This window comes from Leuresthes tenuis, unplaced genomic scaffold (genome assembly GCF_036924035.1).
Source record: "Leuresthes tenuis unplaced genomic scaffold, fLeuTen1.0.hap1 SCAF_7, whole genome shotgun sequence".
Lineage (NCBI taxonomy): Eukaryota > Metazoa > Chordata > Actinopteri > Atheriniformes > Atherinopsidae > Leuresthes > Leuresthes tenuis.
The window spans coordinates 5819875-5845083 of record NW_027325361.1 but is presented as its reverse complement, the minus strand read 5'-3'; the positions used below and the strand labels follow the sequence as shown (position 1 = coordinate 5845083).

At 38.7% G+C, this 25209-nt stretch overlaps 1 protein-coding gene across 1 annotated transcript; it reads right to left on the bottom strand.

Moving 5' to 3' along the window:
• Window positions 1-713: 713 nt before the first annotated feature.
• Window positions 714-10706, bottom strand: ttc14 (tetratricopeptide repeat domain 14). Its single transcript, XM_072388989.1, has 12 exons — window positions 10132-10706; window positions 9150-9283; window positions 8582-8781; window positions 8247-8331; window positions 7600-7729; window positions 7266-7421; window positions 6364-6435; window positions 6089-6208; window positions 5753-5875; window positions 5001-5118; window positions 2461-2567; window positions 714-2344 (listed from the first exon to the last, which is right to left on the bottom strand). Exons 1-12 carry the CDS (start codon window positions 10263-10265, stop codon window positions 1369-1371), a joined length of 2355 nt encoding a protein of 784 aa, XP_072245090.1. The 5' UTR covers window positions 10266-10706; the 3' UTR covers window positions 714-1368.
• Between the last annotated feature and the right edge of the window lie 14503 nt (window positions 10707-25209).

The following is a 25209-nucleotide window of genomic DNA, read 5'->3' as shown; positions in this document are numbered from 1 at the left end:
TTCCCCTGTAGGTTTAGTCATTTTCTATTGTTTATGTTGTGGAGACTTCACCCCCCCCCCACCCTTCCCTTTCGTTTTCTTCTTGTCATTTGTCTGAAGCAAAGCTTCAATGATAACCCAAATCCCTTTGTCATGCTACAGCACATTTCCCCTTTCCACTGAAGTACGGGCCTGGTTAACGTGGAGGAAAAGCTACACATGCCTGAAATTCGCACTCCCACTTGGACTTCAAACATGACAGTATAGTGCAGCTTCATACAAGCTCAGGATCAATACCCTGCAGCAAAATTAATCTTTTTCCACACATTTTACTGATAATAAGTGCAGTGGCATTTCTCTGACAGGATTCTGTCACTCACTTCAAACAGCTGAATATTTACACCACCTGGTTTAACCAGAGCTTTCCTTCATTGATGCCTCAACATAATCCAACTGTGTCCATGTCCTCTTTGATATAGAAAAGTTCAAACTATTAAAGTGATGATATATTTAAACTTGAACGTAGGTGAAAACCTTTCCAAAATAATTCTCATCTTTACTTTTAGTTACCTTGTTTAATGGAATCTTTAGTCTTACTACTATCTCCTGCCCCCATCACAGGTAGATATTTAAATAAATATAGCAGATGGTATTTAAAACAAAAGAGTAAGTATTCAAGTAAAATAAACATTGTTGGTTGGGATGACAATGAAATCACTGGGACTGAAATGACATGAAGTTAGAACATTTCGATTGTTTTATTGACTCAACTTGAGTTTGTTTTACTATAGGAAAAAAAGTTCTGGAGCACAGCTGGAAGCATCTGTTCTATGTAAAGCCAAAGGTCGGGTTGTTTGGGAAGAGATTAAACAAGCAATACAAAGAACATACAGCATGGCACATGGCAGTAAACATAAGGCAGTTTTCTTCATCAAGTACAAAGTCTCAACGTTACACAAGCGATTTTAAAGCCTGTTGTGCTATATAGTTAGAACTCATCAACATGCTCAGTGAACAACCCTGTAAATGAAGAGACTACAAAGAACTCTTGAAAAGGTTTGATCAGATCCCCAGTTTGAACATTAATACAATAAAAGAGTCATCAACTCAAGCTGTAGCTTGAACTCATTTAGATGGAAAATTTGATTACATGTTGACAAGCTAATATACAGTAGATACAAGCAGGCCTTAAATTTACCAGAAAGAATAAGACGTATCAAAGTAAAATGAACCATTTTCTGCAACACTGAAAAGAACTTCGACCAGCAACGAATTTGGGCATTTGTGTCTGTTTCTGATTTACCGTTCAAAGATTTCATTGTACATTTTGTCAATAACATCTGTGGGGATGTTGTGGACTTTATTATTCATTTATTGTTTATTATTGAGTCACTTTTTTGGGTTGACTCCTTTTTCTTTCTCAAATTGAGCAATCTTGTCAAAAATATCCAGCAGGTTAGCAGGGAGGTCTTTCTTAGGCCTCACAGCATTCTGTCCATTACGAGCACTCTCTGATCTTTTACTTAGTCCTTCATGTGACGTGCTGCTCTCTTCCTCTGATCTCCACTTTCTACTTTCCTTCTCTCCTTTTGCATCCTCTTCCTCCTGCCTCCCTCTGTTCTCGTACCTACCACCATCAAAGGAGTTCCTCGTGGATGAGTGGCGTCTCATCCTATTCTCCGGATGTTTAGAAGTAGAACCAGAGTTTCCTGAATATTCAGATCGGAAACTTGATTTCTGGAGATATTCCACCTCAGCCGATGAGCAGGATGACTTTCGTGTTCGATTCTCCTCCAGGCTGTTCCTCATTTTGGAGTCACTGTCTTTCCTGTTATCCTCTTTCCCTCTTTCCCCGCTCTTATCCCTCCTTTCTCTACTCCTGCCCCTCCTCTCCTCCCTCAGTGGGCTTTTGCTCCGGCTGTTTTTTCTTTTTTTCGTCCTGCTCTCTGTACTCTCCCTTCGTCTTTCTCTGCATGAAGAGTCAGACTCTTCCTCCTCTGAGGCTGCCGACAAAGAATACAACTCACTGATCCTTTTATCTTCTCTGTCCTTCCCTACTACCTCCTCATCATCTCCTCCACTAAACATGGGGCCACCTTTCTGGTTGAGGAAAGTAGCAGAGGTGTTGGGAGGCGCGGGAATCCACTCCACCTCATCCTCCTCTTCCTCCCTCTTACCCTCTAAACTCCTCCTGCTCTCTCTAGATGAGATCCTGCGGTGGCGTTTACTTCCCCGCTCAGATTTCCTCCGCTTCTTCTTCTTCTTCTTCTTGGACCTCCTGCGAGAAGAGGAGGATGATGACGAGGAGCTCCTAGAGGAGGAGGATGAGGAGGAAGAGTTTGATCGCTTCCGTTTCTTCTTCATCCTAAAAAATGAAAGACACCCACTGAAAATGTTTTTTTGTTTTGTTTTTTTTAAATAATGTGACGCTTACGCCAATGTGCTGGCCATGCCCTACCTTCAATTCATCAGTCAACATACCTCTTCTCATCTTTTAAGATCTTACGTAATTTTTCAGCGCTGGTCTGGCCGCTCTTTTCCTTGACCTGCTCCTTAGCAAGTGCTTCTTCTCGCAGGCGAATCGATTTCTTTACAATTGCCGGGCAAGGCAATGCATGACAACAGCAGGCAGGCAAAAGCCCATAGAAACATATTCAAAAACATTTACACAATGACCCGAAACATGCAACAGAGACGCCGAAACAACATTCATTCATTTATTCAGTCATTTCCACCGGAATAAGAGGGTATAGGGATAAAAAGGAAAGACAAAAGTTTGAAAAGGGAATAAAAACAGCAGAAACATGAACCAAACATCACAGAATGATGAAGAAATGAGCGGAGAGTCACATATTTACCAGAACAAAGTGGTGTGGTCCAACAGAATAGTTGGCATAGAAGTAGATGGATGGTCGGAAGTGCAAAGAAATCAAACAGCATTCGGTTTCCATTTTGATGGAAAAGGTTTCAACGTTACCGGATTTGTAGCAGGGACACGGCACGCACCGGTGTCCAGTGGAGGAGGAGTCATTTACATAGTGAAGTCCATGTTTTTTCACCCCCACCAGGCAGGTAACAAGGCAGTGGCAGCCAGAGGGTCAAAGGCCAGGGTACAGAAGTCGCAGACATACACACACACCAAACACTTCATCAGAATTACAAACACAGCGTCGAGAAAAATATCTATAATCAGTGTGAGAACATTTTGTTCATGTAAGGTTGACAAAACCTTAAACTGAACGTGTGTGTTTGGGGATCCAGAATACATCTGTAAATGTTTTAAGCATGATTCAGCTGCATGGACTACGCTGCACCCATAATTTGAAGTCTAAGCAGGTTTCAGGATTTTATTATTCTTAACATTGGAACAGAGATAGAATCAAGAACAAACTACCAACTGTGCAGTTATTTTGGATACTTATTCATCAAAACAAATGAATTCCTCTTTAGATTAAGCAGGGGTGTACTATATAGTAATTACTCAGAAACTAGTAGCGTACAGGGCCTTTTAACTGCTTTACTAGGAAAACCCACTGCCATCTTTATATTTGTATCTATACATCCATTTGAAGTGACTCTGCAGTTGGTACGTTTAATCAGAGAACTGTCACAGCTCAACAGTTCCAGAGTTTGACCTCATATACTTACAAAACACAAGGTTTCTGAGGTTTCAACGTCTTATGTTTGATATGAACCTTTAACTGCTTTTCACCTTAATGTACTCATCAACACATAAGTGTTCTTCTGGTTTGACATCTGTGACTGATTTATGAATCGACTAAAACATGTTCAACAGATCTTGGTGTGGTGCTAGTTCACCGAAAGCAGCACAAAGTCACTGAAATACAATCTTATTGAATAACACGTTCTAAATCATTTACACATTATTACCAATTTCATTTGATCCTTCAAAATATTTCACTTCGACATTGTTTTCTTTGATGATCAATCTCGATATAGAAATGTATTATGTCGTCAATGTGTGTGTAATGACGTACTTTTCAGATAAATTCATATGTCCTTACAGTTATATTTGCATTACGTGTGATCACATAAGAAACATAGCCAGACATACTGGCTGCTGTTGCATTTCATTGTGCTGCTCTATCAGTGGATTGACTGGGTATTGATCGTCACCGAGATATCATCATATCATTTTATTGCCCAGACTTACTACATCATTAATGAGCTTTTTATACATTTGACAGTTATGAAGTAATTATAAAGTATTTCTAATTGAATTTCTGGCCTTGTGATAAATATAGTCACAATATAGATTTTGCTTTTGGTCTCCATCAGCTGCTGAGAGAAATTGATGGTTGCATAGCTGCCAAAATCTCCACTATGTTCAACTTTGCTCAGCATTTAGCTGCCAACTTAGTGCAGAGTCGGATTTTTGTGTAACATGCTGCTTCATGTTCCCAAGAAGATCACTAGAAAGGCACAGATGCGGTTGACAGAGTCATAGAAGTTATTCTAAAGCAGTCTTCACACTTCTCACCTTGTAGCTCCTAACGTTTTTCATTTGTTTTCTCTGATCTCAAATGTAACCTCACATTCAAAGTATCAAAGTAAGCCCTTTTCACACATGCTTTTTAAGTCGGGTCCGTCGTGTGTAAAAGTATCAACACAGTATGGTCAGTCGAAGTTGATCTATTGCCAAGTAACGGAGGCAAAACTGGCTATGTGTGTAAGGGCAAGTCAGCAACACAGAACATGCTGCTCCCACCAGCAACACCACTAATCCCGTGATGCCGGCTTTAAGTGTGTGAGCAGATGCAGATGTGGGGCTGAGCCCCGTGTGTCTGGCATATGTGAACAAATAAAGAGGAACAGTAGTGAGTTAATGAGGACACCTCTTCTTTGGGTGATAAATCTATAAATGTAGACAAAGTATATACCTGCCAACTTTCCTGAAAGTGTGTGTGTGTGTGTGTGTGTGTGTGTGTGTGTGTGTGTGTGTGTGTGTGTGTGCGTGCGTGCGTGCGTGTGTGTGCGTGCGTCTGTCGTGGCCCGCTCACCTGTATAGTTTCTGTGATGTTATGTAAGGACTCCTTCGCTTCAGGGTTGGAGCCATCAAGAGTCAAAGCTCTCCTGTACAATCCCTCAGCTGTTACAAGTTTTTCTTGTTCTTCAAGCCTAAAAACACACACAGACAATGAAACTCTAATTATATACTGTCTATTATAATATTTCAAAGTCAGCACTACCATCAGTGGAATGAGCTTCATTTCAACAACAGCAACAAATGGGTCAAGTTGAAGCTCACTCGACTGGTTCATCCAAACGTTTCTGGTACCTTCTTCCTCACATCAAGGCTGCGCAGCATAATAATTATTCTTTTGGGGTATGACTTCCTTGAGAGACACTTGAAGTTAAACCAATCAGTGAAAAATATCTGAGGGCACAAGCTGATATGCATGTGTCAACCCATAACCCAACTGATTAAACTAATGTCATTCACTGAAGAAATTCTGCTTTAGAAACAAGCGATGCACCCTCTGAGCCTCTCACTCCATGGGTGTAAAACTTCAAAGCTATGGAAACGCCAAAGTGCTTACACACTGCCTTTATCTACAAATTACATTTTTCATGAGATGACACACGAGTCCATCTTTGTCAACCATAAACCAGCTCACCTGATCTGGACATATTTCTCACTGATCGCAATCTTTCTGAGAAATGAGGGAACTGAGAAATGTGACTCCAGTGGAATGTGTTTGAACTAACTTCCGCTGAATTCAAGTACTGAATTAAGTGAAGCATTACTTACTGTTTTCCTCTCTCCACTAGCGTCTGGCAGAGGTACTTCTTGGCGTTTCGGTGGTCTGGGCAGTTTTCCAGAGCCAGTTCAAAGTCTGATATAGCCTTCATGATGCTGCCTTTGTTTGCATACCTGAGAGCAAGAACAGTAAACTGACTGATTGTGTTCTGGGAAAAAAAATTTATCAACAATTTCTTATATAGGAGGCTAAAACTCAATAGGTAAAATGTAGGTGGCCTTTGTAATTTATAGTATCGGTATGGAAATAAAAGAATATCCTAAAGTCTATAGAGTGCAGAGACCCCAGTGAAGCTAAATAAATGATCGAACTAAAAGTAAACTCACAGAGCTCCTCGTGCCACCAGCGCTTCCACATTATTAGTGTCAATTTCCAAGGCTTTGTTATATTCATTCATGGCTTCCACGTGACGACCGTGCTTGAAGTGGTCGACACCTGCGCGGACACTGAGAGCACGTAATGCAACATGATGGTCAGTTTGGTGTCAAAGTAAAGTCAGTAAAGGCCAGAAAGACTAGACACGAGGTTAAAAAGTTCATCAGTGGCAAATTTAAAAAGCATCGAGGACAATGCTTGATCAAAGTTTACGGTTTAGCATTACCACTTCAAGGCCCAGGATGCAGACTGCTTCTTCCTGAGCGCAGAAGCAAAATCTTCCTCTTGGAAAAGTTTACTGTAAAGAAAAGAGGCAGAAGTAAGAACTCTCTAACATCAACAGGCTTTTGTCTTTTAAAAATTGCTGTTTAAAAAAAGCAGAAGCAAGAAGGTAAAAACTTTCATTCTTTTAGCAGTTAGCAGAATCCCTTTTAACAGGATGGTGCAAACTACTGTTGCTTTCGTCAACGAAAATTAGGACTAAATATCATCATCAACGAACCTTTATCACGTGACGAAAACAAGACGCAACATAAATGTTGGTCATGTGACGATAACTAGAATCAAAAATATGATGCAGTATTGTTGACGAATAAAAACTAGACTAAATGTGCTTTACAAAATGAAAATCTGCTAAAATGTCTCTTCGTTTTCGTTGACTAAAACGAGACGAAATGTTAAAACGTTATCTAACTGTACGTTAAGTACAGTTTTCATTGACTCAAACTAGAGGAAAATAGTCACGGACTTTTAGTCGACTGAAACTTGACTAGACTAAAAAGAGTATGAACGTGACTAAAACCAATAGAAACTAAAATGACAGCTTGACACAAAGACTAAAATGAAAACCGGCCGCCAAAAACAACACTAGTGCGAACTGACTGAAAAGGTGACTCATGAAAGAACCCGTCCGTCCAGCACTGTGTTTGCCAGAATCCAAAGCATAGCTGCCTTGTACTTGCAGCAGTCGTTTGTACATTTCACGACTTGCCTTGATGCTTAAAAAAAAAGGAACGATATGAGCTATCCGAGCTGTAGCTTACCAACAACCACTTTGCCCTTCGATTTAAACAAAACAGTGAAAACAAGAATGTTAGTTTCCAAGAATACAAAAGTATCCATATTCACCTTTGCAGTCCTCGCATCATTGACGGTGGGTGCACGTCACTAATTCCCACCTTCTCCAGCAAGTAGTCCACCACAGAAGGGTTTTGGTAACCGTGGCAACTTTTCAGTATACATTCATATGTCTCGTTGGAGTCAGCGGCTGCAGTAACGCTACGACTAGGTAGAAGAAAGAAAACCGTTAACAGACAGGAACACTAACCGCATTTATATGCGGTTAGAAATATCAAAATGAGGGTCAGACTCATAGGTCCAGTAACTCCTCTCGTGTTGACAAAGCCATCCTGAAGCCAAATAAAATGCAACAGTGAAGTTCTGTAAACTAGCGCGTTGTTACCTGTAGTGAACAGGCAGCTCCTCCCGTGTAATGACACCCAGTTTAATGTGCTCCAAGCTGGGAGAAAGAGAGGCCTGGTGGAGTGACACGGTGATCTTTTCCTGGTAGCGGTCAATGTCTTTCACTCCAGCTGCAGAGAAGAAGAAAAGCACAGCATAAAAGGAAGAGCTTAATTCTCTTTCTGAGACGAAAAAAGAGGAAAGAGTCAAGTTTCATATTACTACCAGATCCCCAACAGCTGGTGAAACCCACTCCTCCATGACCGAATAAAGCCATATGTCTTTAACTACGAAGGTCTCCACAGATGAAACGACTAACGCTATTTCTCATATAAGTTGTATTATCAGAGTTAATACATTTTAGGCACATTTTACACCCCACATGTGTATTATTTACCCAACATATCACTGTAGGGTTAGCAGAACATTTCTCCCACAATTTAATGTGAAAGAGCTACTTAATGACAAATCTGTTTAACAGTATTGTAAACAAAAAAAAAATCACCAATTAATATCAGACTCTAGTAGGCTGCAAACTCTCGATTACGTTCCGTCACTGCATCAATGCAGAACCTTTCACACCCACACCTCCAAATATTAACCAGCCAACTCTTTAATTTAATGAGGAGTTGAAGCAGCTCCACTAACCTTTGATGAAGTCCCCGATCTGGTAGTAGGACAGAGGATCATCATGATTGCCAGTAGAGGGAATTTCTCTTATGTGACACAGAGCCTGGAGTCAGAAAATAATGAAAATTGCACAATGTTAGCAGACAGTTAGCAGAGATTAAAGGAGAGGAAGAGTTGTTGAATTCAATTGAAGGAGGAAACGAGCAGAGTAGAAAAAAAAAGAAGCTTCTGCGATCACCAATTCAAAAATTACAATGAAATCGTAAAACAAAAGTTTTCTGTACATCATGGGCTTCACACAAGGTTTACGACAGGACTAACAGAAATTCCACAGATTTAACTTGTTCACGTACTGACAACTCGAGGTCCTCTATGTCTCTCTTCAGATCTCCTGCCATGCAAAGCAGAGTGAGAAAGAAGCCATATTCTCGAATGTTGTTGATCCTCCCCACCACGATGTCTCCTCTCTCCAAGTCCCTGTAAATCATGGTTCTTCTCTCCTCATATGACAGTTCCATGAATAACTCCACCGGAGGCATGATGGCATAGGGCTCTGAAAGAGCACACACACACACTCAGAAATGTCAAACACATAGATAAAAAAGGAAGAGATTACTTCATTGTGGATGGACTTCTGAAGAATTTGTTGGCTTAGAGGGAATTCATGCATTGCTCGGCCCGCGTGACATGAACCAGTTCACAAGGGTCCATCAGGTCCCTCTACAGTCGACTGTATACTGTATTTGGAACAGTGCTGACTTAGTAGCGGCCATTTAAAAACAACAACAAACTAGACGTGAACATGAATGCCTATTTTGAGGTGAGACTTTGCAGTGGAACTAAGATAAGTCCCAAATAGTTTGTGCATGAATTCCCTTTTAAAGTGAAATAAATCAGGAATATAACCGAGGAAACACACACCTGCTGCCTCCTCCTCCTCCTCCTCTTCGTGCTTGTGTTCCTGAGGAGTTGCAGTCTTCCATGCTGGGCAGAACAAGATGTCAGCCTTCCTGGCAATAAATTGCTCCACCAGTGTGCTGCCCTGCTCTTCTCCCCTGCAAGCCAAAAAACAGAAATGTTTGACCATGGCCCTTCACCAGATAAAGTCCAGGCAGGCTAAATGTTATAAAATTAACTCCTGGTATGCAGACCTTAAGGAAAATTTGTTAGGTGAAAACATTTGAGACAACTAAACCACCTAAATCGATAAATCAATACAAATCAAACTTAGTTAATAAAAAATAAACTAATACAACTATAATAAAATATATGGATAAAGAAATTCAGCTAAATATACAACCAACAAAAAAAATTATGCTGGATTATACTAAACATATTAAATAAATATATTTACAAATTCCCATAAGTCTATCTGATGTGTGTAAAAACTTTTAAATAATACATTTTTCTAAGTTAGAAAACATTAAAATCTCTTCCAGAATGCTGCTTTATTAGTTAAAGCAAACAGCTTAATAAAGGCTGCAAACATCAAGACATTCCAAAAGACATTCCTTTCATCTGGAAGCTGTGAATTTGAGGTAGGGAAGTTTGGGCTTTGGTCTGGGCAAGCAGCGTCAGGTCACCCTTTGGGACGCACTTTTGTCGAAATTATTATAATTATTAGTATACACTTTGGAGTTAAATGTAAAGTGATGGCTTCAATCAGAAATTACAAATGAGGATCCAAAATTGGAAAACGAACAAAAGATCAATTGAGTACTTAATGCGACTTTGCTGAAGATAAAATACTAAATATGATGAACTATATGTAAAAAAAATAGAAACATTTCCTTACACAGATAGAAAACGAACAAAATAATGCGCACACGTGACTGTTGACCTACAAGACAAACAACGGAAGCCTTCTAGGGATTCTGTGAAAGCTTTTGAGCTGCTAACATACCTCTCATATGTGGCTTTACAGAGGTCAGATACCACCGCTTGGAAGTCCGGATTTTCAGTTTGTTCACATTTCAATTTGTTGAGCAGTGATTCACCGTGATAGGTCAGGCTCTGTCTCAACAAGTCTCTGTCCATCCTCTGTTCTCACAGGACCGCAGTCACATTATCATACAAGCCAAACACTTCGCAGATTCTGACTCTGATTTTCAAAAATTAAAGGATCTGATTTTGAGGTTGCAACATTATTTTTGAGAGAGATGTTCGTTGATTTATTACTAAACATGGGGGATGTTTAATAAGTTAAAGAAGTCTTTGAGACATGTTTGGTACTTTAACTACCACGTTGCTCGGCGTTGTTCAGCTAACGAGCTAAAAAAAAAAACAAACATGAATGCTAACGCTCCAGAATATGTACATTTTGCAGTTTGTAATCTTCAAATTATTCCCCGAATTCTGATACTGAAACACGTATACCTATACACTTAAACCTCGTTCCATATAACAAAAACAAGACTATCGTCTCTAAACAAAGTTTAGCACCAGCGATGAAGTCGACTACTTTATTCTCCAGGCGTAGCCAAAATGCAGCGGAGATGAGCGCATGCGCATAAAGTGTTACACGGAAACTGTCCGGAGATACAAGTTCAAAGTAGGAACCATCGTTGTCACAGAGGTTTATGCTAAATGATTTGTCAATGATCAATCGAATTAATGAAAAAAACTAATTTAAAAAATAACAATAACAATTTAAGCAGAAATTATTTTTCTATACAATATGGAGTATTCTCTTATAGATAAATAAATGATTAAGATTAAAACATTTAAGATTCAAAGGTTTTATTGTCATATGCACAGTAGAAACACATTTTCTTGTACAACGAAAAACTTACATTGCTGTCTGCAAGAATGCCTGTCAAAGTATTAAAAAATGCAATGTACAAATACAAATAAACAAAAGAAAATTATAAATATATACGCTGAATAGTGCTAATCAAATGTATTTTTGTATATATTTTTAGTAGAGCAAATGTAGACATGTAGTAGTTCATAATTTATTAGTTGTTACGGAGTGATGCAGCTGGTCAAGATGCTCTCAACAACGCAGTTGTAGAAATTTTTGTGGATCTCCTCCTCAGAAAATACAGTCGTCCTGATAAATATATAGATATAGAGAGATCCGTTTTGCTTTAAGTTATGTAGATCCAAATAACTATTATTATGATAAAAAAAAAATTTAATTATTTTTTTCATAGACTTGAATATTGATTTAAATAGATGGCTTTCTCAAATCAACTACAACTACTACCTGCATCCTGCGAGAGTCATAAGTTCTACTCAGTGATGATAATCAAACAATCAAAATTTCACTGATGGCAAATGATAATCCATGCAAACCTTTTGCTTATAGGTCTGTTTTGCTGTGTTTTCACTGTTTTGCAAGTGTAACTGCTCTTTTTGTAGACTTGCATACTGAAATTGAAAACCACAACTGTGGAGTTGTGGTTACAGATTTGACATCTCAGAAAAAGAAAAGAAAAATAAATGAATATATAAAATATTATGTTGATGGATAGCTTTATTTATGTAAAAATATGTCTGTAAAATAACGCTGGGCATGTCATATACACAGTCTTTTTTTTTTGTTATGGGAATATATTTGCCTATAACTCTACCTGGTTTTTCAGGTTATTCGAAAGTAACAGCTCTCACTGATATCTGGTCACTCCCTCTGTATAGCAGAGGGAGGAGCAATTCACAAGCTTAGTACAATGTGCACTCACAGACTAACAATCTGTCTGTACTGAGAGGAGTGTGAAGTAAAACCATTCATCATGGACAAGAGAATTCTTTGTTTGGTATTGTTTCTTGGATATTTTCACATATCCTCTGGACAGGGTAAATATTCATTACAAGTGATATTTTTATCGTTTTCATAGTTTGCATTTTATGATACTTGGATCATAGTAGACAACAGAAGGCAGTATTTGTTGCTCTAAGATAACATGTTAGTAATAAGTGAGTGGTGCTTATTCTATCTTATACATTTAACATGCTAGAAAATGTTATGTTATGTTATGTTATGTTATGTTATGTTATGTTATGTTTTGCCTGTGTTAGATATTTTCCCAAAGTTCTATTAATCATTCCTTTTTTTTTTTTAAAAAGGGTCTTTTTACAGGACTTCCATATTGCAGTAGGAAAGATAAGACTACAAAACTGGTTTATTTCTTGTTAATTAAGACATGATGAATGACAAGACATTGATTATGTGTATGACTGTCAGACTTAACAATCTCCATTTAAAAAAAAATAATTTGGTGAAATGTAAGCTAAATAGTTAGTAATAACTTTATGTGAGTAGGTCGAGCAAAGATGATTCATTAGCTTTGTTTTACTTTCAAGAGGGCACTTCATGTTTCAGTGGCTCTGTAAAGAACACAAGCCCAGAAAACAGATTAAGATGGCACTGCATACATTTGCACTTATGTGATCATCTCAGTTGGAGGAGACGTTGATAGAATGGGTCTTCATTCCTATTGTACTTCTGACAACAAAAATACCAAAGGATTAATTTTGAATTAATTAATTTTAAAACAGCAAATGACACAAAAAATGAATCAATATAAAATATGAAAGTCATATTGCAAAAAAATTTAAATAAAGTATGTTTGCAATATAAATGCACTGATGCAGTATAAAGCGTCTTAAGACTGATCAAAAGTAGGGAAATGATCTTTGTGTTAAACATTGGTTTTACAGTGACTCTCTGGGCTATGAAAATGACAGAATTCCATACAGAATGAAAAAGGAGTGTGCAAACTCTGGTCGTCTTTGTAGTCACTGCTCAAGTAAAGATGGGAGGGTTGTCTAAATGTGGAAGAATGTGTACAAACAATTCATGACAATCTGTAATTGTTTTGTTTTTTTTACAGCAACAAGTGCACCACTAAATACTAGTGCAATACAAACCAATATGACGGCAGTCTCAACAACTACAACACCGACTACCACAACGGCAGACCAAGCAACTCTTGTTGCTACCACCACCATACCTGCAATTCAAATAAATGCTACAGAAGCAACTACGGCACTAACAAATACAACTACCCCTGTAACAACCACAACAACTTCAGAGGCAACAACTTCATCCACAACAGTTCCAACAGCTAATGCCCCAACAACAGTTGCAATAACTGCAGCCCCAACAACAGTTTCAACAACTTATGCCCTAACAACAGTTGCAACACCTAATGCCCCAACAACAACAACTGTTATCCCAATAGTTACAACTGTTGCCCCAACAACAACTGGAACCCCAATAACAGCCACAACAACTGTTGCCCCAACAACAGCTGCAATAACTGCAGCCCCAACAACAGTTGCAACACCTAATGCCCCAACAACAACAACTGTTATCCCAATAGTTACAACTGTTGCCCCAACAACAACTGGAACCCCAACAACAGCTGCAACAACTGTTGCCCCAACAACAGCTGCAATAACTGCTGTCCCAACAACAGCTTCAACAACTGTTGCCCAAACAACAGTTGTAACAGCTAATGCCCCAACAACAGTTGCAACGACTAATGCCCCAACAGCCGTTGCCCCAACAACAGCTACAACAACTGGTACCCCAATAACAGCCACAACAACTGTTGCCCCAACAACAGCTGCAACACCTAATGCCCCAACAACAACAACTGTTACCCCAGTAGTTACAACTGTTGCCCCAACAACAGCTACAACAACTGGTACCCCAACAACAACTGTGACAACTGTTGCCCCAACAACAGCTACCACAACTGCTGCCCCAACAACAACTGTGACAACTGTTGCCCCAACAACAGCTACCACAACTGCAGCCCCAACAACAACTGTAACAACTGTTGCCCCAACAACAGCTACCACAACTGCTGCCCCAACAACAACTGTGACAACTGTTGCCCCAACAACAGATGTGACAACTGTTACTCTAACAACAGCTACAACTGCTGCCCCAATAACAGCTGCAATAACTAATGCCACAACAACAGCTACGATAACTGATGCCACAACAACAGCTGCAACAACTGCTGCTCCAACAACAGCTGCAATAACTGCTGTCCCAACAACAGCCGCAACAACTGTTGCCCCAACAACAGCTGCAATAACTGCTGTCCCAACAACAGCTACAACAACTGCAGCCCCAACAATAGCTACCATAACTGCAGCCCCAACAATAGCTGCCACAACTGCAGCCCCAACAACAACTGTTGCCCCAACAACAGCTACAACAACTGCAGCCCCAACAACAACTGTGACAACTGTTGCCCCAACAACAGCTACCACAACTGCTGCCCCAACAACAGCTACCACAACTGCTGCTCCAACAACAGCTGCAACAACTGTTGCCCCAACAACAGCTACCACAACTGCTGTCCCAACAACAGCCGCAACAACTGTTGCCCCAACAACAGCTGCAATAACTGCTGTCCCAACAACAGCTACAACAACTGCAGCCCCAACAATAGCTACCACAACTGCAGCCCCAACAATAGCTACCACAACTGCAGCCCCAACAACAACTGTTGCCCCAACAACAGCTACAACAACTGCAGCCCCAACAACAACTGTGACAACTGTTGCCCCAACAACAGCTACCACAACTGCTGCCCCAACAACAGCTACCACAACTGCTGCTCCAACAACAGCTGCAACAACTGTTGCCCCAACAACAGCTACCACAACTGCTGCCCCAACAACAGCTGCAATAACTGCTGTCCCAACAACAGATGTGACAACTGTTGCCCCAACAACAGCTACCACAACTGTTGCCCCAACAACACCTACAACAACTGCTGCCCCAACAACAGATGTGACAACTGTTGCCCCAACAACAGCCGCAACAACTGTTGCCCCAACAACAGCTGCAATAACTGCTGTCCCAACAGCAGCTGCAATAACTGCTGTCCCAACAACAGCTTCGACAACTGTTGCCCCAACAACAGCTACAACAACTGCAGCCCCAACAATAGCTTCCACAACTGCAGCCCCAACAACAACTGTGACAACTGTTGCCCCAACAACAGCTACAACAACTGCTGCCCCAACAACAGATGTGACAACTGTTGCTCTAACAACAGCTACAACAACTGCAGCCCCAATAACAGCTGCAATAACTGATGCCACAACAACAGCTGCAACAACTGCTGCTCCAACAACAGCTACAATAACTGCTGCCCCAACAACAGCTGCAACAACTGCTGCTCCAACAACAGCTGCAATAACTAATGCCACAACAACAGCTGCACCAACTATCCTAACTTCACCTGCAATAACTGGTGCACCAACAGTTGTGCTTATTACTGGCCCAACAACAAATGTAACGACATCGGCAGGTATGTAATTCCAAACAATTTTGAAAATAGAGTGTTTTTTCTGAGGATCATCAAAACATGAAATAAAAACAAATCAAAACATGACATGTTATTGTAAAAAAAGAGGAAAGTATTTTTAATTTAATTTGACTCTTTTCATGGATTTGGACAATGTCGAGAAATTATGCTTCATCTTTAGTTTATCATTTGTTTTAAAGTAGCTTAGTGCTAAGATCTGTCTACAAGCTATTATTCAAGCAGGTGTAAAATATGAATATGAAATTCTGTGTTCTTTTATTCATTACTAGAAAAACTAAAGCACTGTTTTTTAAATCCATTCAGGTTTGCAGCAACTAGCACATATACAGATGAAGTTAACCTCTTATGGAGAGGTTAGCAATGGAACCCTCATCGAGCTTATTAAAGAGGTATGTGAAACAGAATGAGATTTTAAAAATGTTTTTGTGAATTCTCTTCAGCTAACTTTCGATGATACAATGCACATAAAAAGAAACCGTTGGCATTTTTTTTTTGCATTTTTCTCTCCGTTTAGTTCTTCAGAGACCAGATCCTAAATGAAACATCCCACATGGTTAGAGTGATAAGCATTCAGAGGGTTCGAGTCAACCCATAAAAGGTTATGTGCACAGAAGCCACGAATGAAGTACAGCATTTCACTCAAGTGCTAGTGGGGCATCATTTTAATATAATGAGAGGTATAAATGTTATCATATTCACAATCAGTTTCTCCAAAGTGGTTTTTCCATAAAAACAGATTTCAGACTTATTGTCTCTTAGTCTCTTCATTGCCATCTTCAAATAAAGGCTGAAAACTTTTTTTTAATTTATTTATCAAATATGAGCATCCATATGCTTTTGGCTCCAGTGTCACATTGCAATTTAGGAATATTATTGGAATCTTAGATTTGAAAAATCTCTTCTGTTATAGATTTCTATGAGGCTTTGGTAATTCCCAAAGCTTTGTAACTGGAGAGGCAGATACCATACTGACAAGCTTGATTACCTAGAAACTAAAGTAGGTTTCTAATACACGCCTCCCTTCATTGTACATTGACAAGGAAATAACCTCCGCGAGTGCCTCATACCAAGTCTATTTCTGTTGCAGAAACAGAAATCAATTAGATTTCAATCAGTTTTTTACCTGACAATGATTACTCTGTTTCGCTCACAATCTATGTGTAATGTGGAATCTACTCTCACTGGCGGGAAAATCTAAGACATGGGGAGTTTAACTTGCAAAAGGACGAGCTGCATATAAATTACTGAAATTCTGATGTCTCATTGTGCAAACTTTCCTCTTTTGGTATTTGAGTCTTTAAATGACTCAAACACTCACAGAAAATTAAACAAATTAACGGGGGTGTACTTTTGATTTCTTTTTCTTTTGCTGTCAACCTTTACAGAATTTAGTCAAATTAATCTCTTCAGTTTTCCATATTGACATTTTTCAAGATGTTTTTGCCTTGAACTTTTTAATCTATTTATCTGACATCTACTAATTGACCTCTTTAAAATGGAATTGTTAGAAGAAAAAAAATCTATAAGGGTTTTTTATGGCATGAGGTGAAGTTTAAATAGATATATGATACAATATTGTCATGTTTGCTTTTAATAAAGCAAACAAGACAAAGCAAGATTAATAAAGTATCGTGTGAATTGTATATTCTTGAGCTGTTTTTTCATTTTACTCATCCTTTTGAAAAAAACTTTATTCAACACTTAATTTTAAAACATAGTTAAAAATACATTCACTGTTATTTTAAAAGCTTTTAAGAAAAAAAAACAGACCAAACATATTTGTAAAGCATTTCTTCAAGATCTTTGATCATAAATGTGAATTGTATCATGTTGTCATAGTGGCATCATGATAATATGTTGATGCTCTTTCACTTTGCTAAAATGACAATTAAAATATTCAAATAAAACATTGAAAACTGTTGAAAATTCATAGAAGTAGCTCACTTTCCTTTGTCAACAACCAGGCAGTTTTTAAATAAATTTCAGTCAAAAATCAACAGCTAAAAGTCCTAATATTTGTCTTTGTGTTTAAAGTATCATTCCCTGCTAATCTTCCAAAATATATAATCATTCACAGGTCACAAATACCATTAGATGACTTGCAGTTTTAACAGACAAGACACTGATTAAAATCAACCAGACACAGCACATTAACATCCAGCAGAATAATTTGACCTCCAGAAAGTAGCATGAACATGCAGTATCCAAGAGGGCCTCCATTTCAAAAATCACATCACAACTTCTGAACAGTTTTCCTGTCCATCTCCATCTGTCTGCAGTTGTGTTAAGCTCAGAGCCTTTTGTAAGGCTTTGCGCAGCAGTATCAACAGGTCCACGCACTCCACCACTCCCCTCGGCAGGAAGAGCTCCAGAGAGCCCATTGTGGCATGGGGGAGATTTGATGTGTTCACATCCTGGAAAATTAATTCACAATGAGGAAACTTCGAAAGTAAAATTTTACTTGAGTGGGATGCAAAACATAGCATTAAGTATCCTGAGAAGGCATGCGTCCAATTTAACTTGAGCGTGCTTTTAGTCAAGAAAAAAAAATATATATATATGAAATGGTTTTTAAAAAGTATTATAACGATACAGGGTAATCGATAAAACTGGGATATTGACATGAGAAGCCAGTGTTGTCAGTGGTGCAGTGCAGGTTATCGATGGGTAAACAGATTTATACCCCATTCTAAATCCCCTCTGATGTGCTTCACATTCAGCAAGTCAACTTGTTTTTTTTGTTGTTTTTATACAAGAAAGGAAAAGGCATGGCCTGCACATCTCTGCTTCCGATGTGCAGAACTGGGTAGAAGTTTAAGAATCAGATGTAAAGACTAATTTTATACTGATATCAAACAGCAGAAGTCTTGTACAAATATTCCTGAGTCAGCTATGTTGCTCGAGTTTATAATGTATGTTGTTTTGCTGAACAGACCACTTAAAAAGGGGAAAAAAAGAAAAAGTGTATACCTACTATCGCTGAGACAGACAATTTTTAAATAAAAGCTACTGTCAGCAATTTTTTTAGCCTGTTGTGGCCCAAAACAAGCAAAAAGAAAAACTGAAAGCAAGTTTATATAATCAAATACACTGATCTATGTGCCACCACTGTATGTGATGTTAAAGTAAGCAACCCTCTCAAAGTGAAAGTTGGAGATTAGACTTCTTTCATGTGAACTGGAAATATTTCAGTTATTTTCAAGTTGATCTGATAGAAACCAACCTGGGAGTAAAATCGCAGAGAGATCAGTTTACGGAAGCCAAGAGGAGGAAGACGATCAGCTCCTGTGACGAATATGAGGATGTCTTCAAATGAAAAATCTGTCTGACCACCTGATTGTGCACAATGAGGACACATGTCAGTAAAAAAGTTCTCACAGCTCAACCGAAAACACTGAATATTTTAATGACACTCTAGTTTTTCTTCGATCAGAATTCGATCTTCTTTGCTTCCTTCAGTTTGCTTACCGCTGACCAATGTGAGGACTGTTTCCCAATGTGTGGCTGTGGCCTCCTCAGCTGCCCTCAGTTCAGAGTCTGCATGGCTGTAGCAGATGGTGAAGAGCTGTTTGAACTCCTCCAGGGTAAGAGGTTGCTGCTGTGTACTTGTCATTACTGGCAGAAACATCTCCCACTCAGACTTCACCAGATCCCACAATCCACCACAGCTGTTTAGCCCCTCAATAAACTGGGAGATCATACTGGCCACCCTGCAAAATGTGAATGTTGTAGCAGCAGCCAACAAAATACATCAGAGGACAGCAATTTCTTTATAAACATACAGAAATACAAATGAAAGAAGAGACAGTGTCTCACAAGTTAAAAATGTGTGATGTGTGTGTCCTACCTATGGTAGATGTAGTGTTTTACTAAGCAGGCATAAATAGTTGGTATTTCATTATAATGGGCCGATTGGATTCGAGGGATCCCACAATGCGAAACCCAGTTACGCAGACTGGGAGACAACAGTTTCACATCATGACAACAATGCAACTGTAACAGGAGTAGAGTAGTGTTAGAAGAGATATAAAATGGAGCAAAAGTCTCCAGCTGGAAGTAAAGGAGGTTTTTAATGAATCAGTAGTTAGTTTATCTTGACAGTTGTGACGCAAAAAAGTGTAATGATAGGCTATTCACACAGAGAAAAGCTAGATTCTCTCACCATTTAAATCCAGAAGCAACTTTGTCTTATTACTGTAGCCTACTCTGCTTAAAAAAAAAAATGCAACAAAATCAAAATTCTTGGTAAATTTAATAGTATAATTTGATCACTTGAAGAAAATCCCCAAATAAACTGCCTGACATATCAGAGCACATCAAAACAATTACAGAGAACTCCAATAGAGTCGGTTTTGGTACAGGTGCGTTCGTTATGTGGGTGTGCTACCTCTTGCAATCGAATCTGCGTTTCAGTATCAGCAATATCCTTCCAGTTAAAGTCTTCCAAAGATGGACTCTGGCAACACATAAGCTGTAATGATATATGGAAAAGCATACAATGACAAAGAGAATACTGAGGCGAAACACAAACTTGCAGAGTTAAAAGCCATCATATAGTCTTAATATCAGTGCACATGTGTTTGCAGCAAAGGAATGTTAAAAGCATAAGTTGGTTTATTTTGTGTTTGCATCAGCAAAGTTATGAAAAGTCGTTAGCAAGCAGAATTATATTGGGCTCTGTCTGCTGAATGCTGCACTAAAACCAAATAGAAACACCAAAAACTGCATGTTGTAAAAGAAAAACAGGAGTTTGAAAGATATATAGCTTTAAATTACCATTTAACATGCAGCACTGCAAAACCCAAAATAAACAGACACAATATTAGACAAGACTGATATCTAAATACAAAGTAAAAACACAGAACAACATGGCTAAAGAATAATGTTCTGAGAAGTTTTGAATCTAATTTGAAATAAGATTAAAAATAAAGGATTTCAACATTCATATAGTGTTAGGATTTAAAATGTGCTCCTTAAGTGAAACCTTCCTGAGAAATCCTCATGGAATAATAGGATCTTCCGTTTACTCTCAATTAAACAGAGGATCTGCATAAGCGTCAAGAGCTGTGATAACCACTGAAATGACTAAACTACATACGAAAGTTTTTTTGTTTTTTGGCCAACCTGGTAGAGAGCAGGGTGTAGACAACAAGGCCCAGGCCCACCCTGAGCCAATGACCAGCCAATGAGAACACCCGCTTCGTAATACTTCCTATCTTCAAGTGCTGTGAGGTCATAGGTCAAGAAGAGGCTTCCTGGACGACCCTCAAACACACAACTTTGTGCGAGTTCCAGCAGAGCCAACCTGTAAGAGAAGAAATTCAACCTCTCGTTGTGGCGCCACAAATTATAACTTTATACTTCAACGGGAAAATATTTGAAGTGTGATGGAATTCATGTGAAAGGAGTAAAGAAAAACCGATAATATTTACAGCTTAGAAACTAAAAATTATGTTAGAAACCATAAATACAAATTTGATTGAGCTGCAGTTTCAGTGTAATAATCAGAACCTGAAGAACTCCCTAACAGGTTCCTCACGACTTTTGGTTTCGTCTTCACTGAAGAGGATTACAGGTGTCGACGTGAAGCGGAAGCCCGGCTTCCTCACTGCCTTCAAAGCACTGCGAAGCACATCTTCCCTCATCACCTGGATGTGAGTTTCCACATTTCGGTCCATGTTCTCCTGTCTGTACAATCTCAGGATTGTGTCCAGGTTGAGAGTGAGCTGCACATGAAAGACACAGAAAACTGGTGACAAATCTATCCTTGATTAAAATACAGAAAATACTTAAATCCTGTAAGTCGGTTTACAATAAACTAACCTTATGTGGTGTCCGGCAGATACAAGGCTGAATCCGTCTTTCCAAATGACGGTCATTTTCCACATAAGACTCCCTTGCAGAAATACATTTGGGTAAATAGTATTGAGATACTTTAAGAATGTTTCTTCACAAGGAATGGCGTCTTACCTGTTTACAACTGGAGTCTCACATGCTGAACTTTCAGTTTCTACCTGTTGACAGATGAGTATTTCAAACTTGGGTTACAAAACATGCATATAATGGAATTAATAAGTTCAAAATACTACAGAAAACAATTCTAATATGAAGGGACTCATAAGAATTAAAGTTTAAAAAAATAAAATAAAGCAAACATACACAAATTACTTCAAAGTGGCTCAAAATGGCCCCTGTGGTACAAAAAAAAAAAAAAAAAAAAAAAAATGTAACAGGAGGCTAAAAAGAAAAAATCCTTTTAGTCTGGGCAACTTTACATGTTTGTGTTCAGGTGCTTGTTGAGTCAGACATTTTAAATTGATTGTGGTGTTTCAAATCTGCTAAGGAGATAGATATAGCCCTGAGAAAATGAGCCAGCTTCTGAGAAATCTGCAGGGATCCCATTTTCTGAAATTTTTATAAATCGGGACAAAGTCTCAACCAGTGATGCAGCAAGAAGGAAATCAAACTTAAAAGATACACAGAGTTCTTGTGGAGTACCTGTGGGTAGTCATGGTGACTGAGGATGTACAAAGCACCATGTCCAGAGATCCTGAGCACCTGCTTGCCAGTCCAGCCCTCCTCAGGGGTCTCTGGGACAAACAGAATTCTGGAGCCTTGCACGCACTGCAGCAACACAAACCATCAAATGTATACATAAAGCAGGGAATCATCACTCTGACAGACTGGAACCAGTGACATGTACTTTCAGAGGTTAAAGATACACCTCAAAACACACCTGTAGATATGTGAAGGAAAACCTTTGTTTTGCTTTCTTTACAAACTGGCTCTGAAACACCAATGCCAGTCGACTCTCCATCTGACTGGCTGACCAGTTATAGTCAACAGTGACTCGAGCAGTCAGTCCCATGGCCTCAGCAACTTGTTGTTTAGGGGCAATTCGTCTGGAGGAACAAAAAGGAATATTTATAGGACTACAAATTCAATTATGCACATATGTTGCTGTATACAGTGCTTTTAAAACAACTGACAAGGAAAACCCAACTGTTTCATATCTGTTAGGCCAAAAAAAAAAGACAAAAAAAAACACAAAACACCAGAGAAATGTCACAGTGTCAAGACTGGAAAGGATTAATTTTCTAAGAAGCAATGATACTCTCAGAAAATGTACTGCCATTCTGACCATTTGGTGTTTATATCAATGAAACAAAGGAGTTTAGAAAAATCACAGGGTCATAGGGTTAGGTTAGGGTTTATTAACTGTGGACCAACAATATCCACACTGAAAATGAAGGAAAATTTGATCTTTTGGGTGTGAAACAGCCTGGATATAAAAGTTTTGGTTGGTTCTGATCAGTATTGGTGCTACTGGGGACCGTGAATATTCATACCAATTACTAAGTCTAAAACATTTCTCTGGAAAAAACAAAGTCTCCTAATCCAAGCAACAACATTTATCTCACTAAACTAATTGGAATACCTCCAACTCCAGATACGCTCACCTCTCCAGCTGTGCCACGTAGTGTCCTCTGGGTAGACAGATCACATCTTTAACTACCAGTCCTTTCTTCTCAGGAGTCAGCCTCTTCCACTTTACACGACTAGCTTTGTTTTGGGATGGCTGAAACACAACACAATATCATACTGTATTACTGCAACACGATGGATCCACAATTTTTATTTAGTCATTCTTTCAGCTAAGCTGCGTTTGACTTCAGTTAAATGGAATAAAAAGTGACGTCCTTACATCAGAAACATGGTGTTGCTTTGATAAGAGTCAGTTATCCTCGCGCCTTTCATTTGTTGTTGATCTTTCAGTTTTCTCAAACAATAAACTGAGCATTGATGTATGTATTAAATGGATGGATAAGCTGTAATGTCACACATGTTGATACTTGAACAATACAAATCTACGATAATTTAAAGAATTTTTTTTAAAAAAAATGCAGGTTTCAGCTTCATAAAAGCCTTAAATGATTCCAATCTTTAGGTTTTGTAAATTGATTGAGAATCTAGAGATTTAGGGCAGGTAATTGTCCAAATCTTTTAGCATTTAGAACTCAAAAGTGTTATCAATAAAAATGTCGTTGAGAGGTCCACCATATTAGCTTCTTAGTATTGTTCCAACTTGACTATAAGATTAATTTTATCATAAAAGCCTGCACACAGCATTACACAACACTCATAGACACCAAATTCCGAACTCATATTGAATTAGGAAAATGATTTTGTATTGATTAGGACTTTTACCCACCTAGCACACTCAAGGCCTTTGAAACCTTTAGAATACTGCTGATGAACACAGAATCTGAATCTCATTAGTTATTGTAAAAGTCATTCAATCTGCAAATATATGATTTTAGGTTTTCTGTTTTTGTATTTAAATGCCCTCCTCTCATCTTGAGTCCTGATGGGGACATTTTCTGTGATTCCTGCATGATAACGAAACCTGATAATACATACCGGGGTCACGATGGAGGAATCACCTGGCTTTATCTCCACCAGCTCAATATCTGAAAGGTTAATGGGAGGAAACAACTGCATGGGGGGGAAAAAGGAGAGTAAGAAAAGAAATGTGCATTAAATAGAATGAATGATATTTAAAAACACGACCCTCTGAATTGGGGAAAAGCGTATTGATATATCTTTTGTTTTATTCTTTTATCTGTGAACAAGAACAACAAAGCTTGACGTGATTTGATTTAACCACAAAAGTTACCACAAACTTTATGAATAAGTTCTCATCGCAGACCTCCATTTCTGTCTCCATTACATGTGTTAAGTCCATGACACGGAAGCAGTTTTGAGGCTCCAGGACAGGAGGCTGTGTTTTGGTTTTGTGGACATGCGGCTGGGGATCCTCCTCACAGTCAGTCACTAGAGGATGCTCCATGTATCTGTATGTCTGGGTTCAAGACAGAGCAAGAGTGGGTGTAGGTGCATGTTACATTTTACAGCGTACTTTGCATTTCTAGGGAGGGAATTATAAATAAAAGAAAAGTTGATACACTTGTCAAGATTTGGTTTGAGATTTTCTGCTCACCCAAAGTTGCATTACTAAGGAACATATGTGAAGTCCAACTTATCAAAAGAAACTAAAGGTGCTCATCACACTGGCTGTTTATGGTTTGGCATTAAAAAAAAAAAAAGACAAACTTAGAAAAAAACTGGGGCCAAATGCAAGATGTTACAACCAGCAGTGATCATGTGAATTTCTTTCATCCTTTTAATATATTTAAACATTTACCCAAAATTTAATTGTATGTTAACTTTAGATTTCTTCAATTTAATCATCAGTTTCTTCTTTTTGTGCAGCCCCCCTTCATCTGGCTCATGTTGGGTGATGGGCATGGAGGAAGCAGGGCTGGAGGACTGTGATGTTCAGTTCTCTGCCTTCTCCAGTCGCCTCTCATACATATGAAAAATACTTCATAGGTTTTGTTGAAAAAGAGGAGAAAGAGATACGTCTGAGCACAAATGATCCAAAAACGAGCCATTTGAGCATACAAACATGACTGTTTTGATCATATAACACATTGCAAACCACAGTCTCCACAAAGAATCTCCACAATAGAATCTAAATGGTGAAATGGGCCAATCAACCCAAATTACCCTAAAAACCTACAAATCACACTTTCCATTTGTTTTTGCTATCCCTCAAAAAGAATGTTGGCATGAGCTATATTAGCGCTGGCTGCATGCGTTTTACACCTAAGACCAGTTCA

Bases quoted from the DNA above. Each gene is read 5' to 3' on its own strand.
- ttc14 (XM_072388989.1), bottom strand. From the start codon at position 10,265: ATGGACAGAGACTTGTTGAGACAGAGCCTGACCTATCACGGTGAATCA. The intron at 6,209-6,363 runs GTAATGCTAAAC...ACGTGCTCTCAG, and splicing joins GCATCCTGGGCCTTGAAGTG to TGTCCGCGCAGGTGTCGACC. The intron at 2,345-2,460 runs GTATGTTGACTG...TTCATTTTTTAG, and splicing joins ATCTTAAAAGATGAGAAGAG to GATGAAGAAGAAACGGAAGC.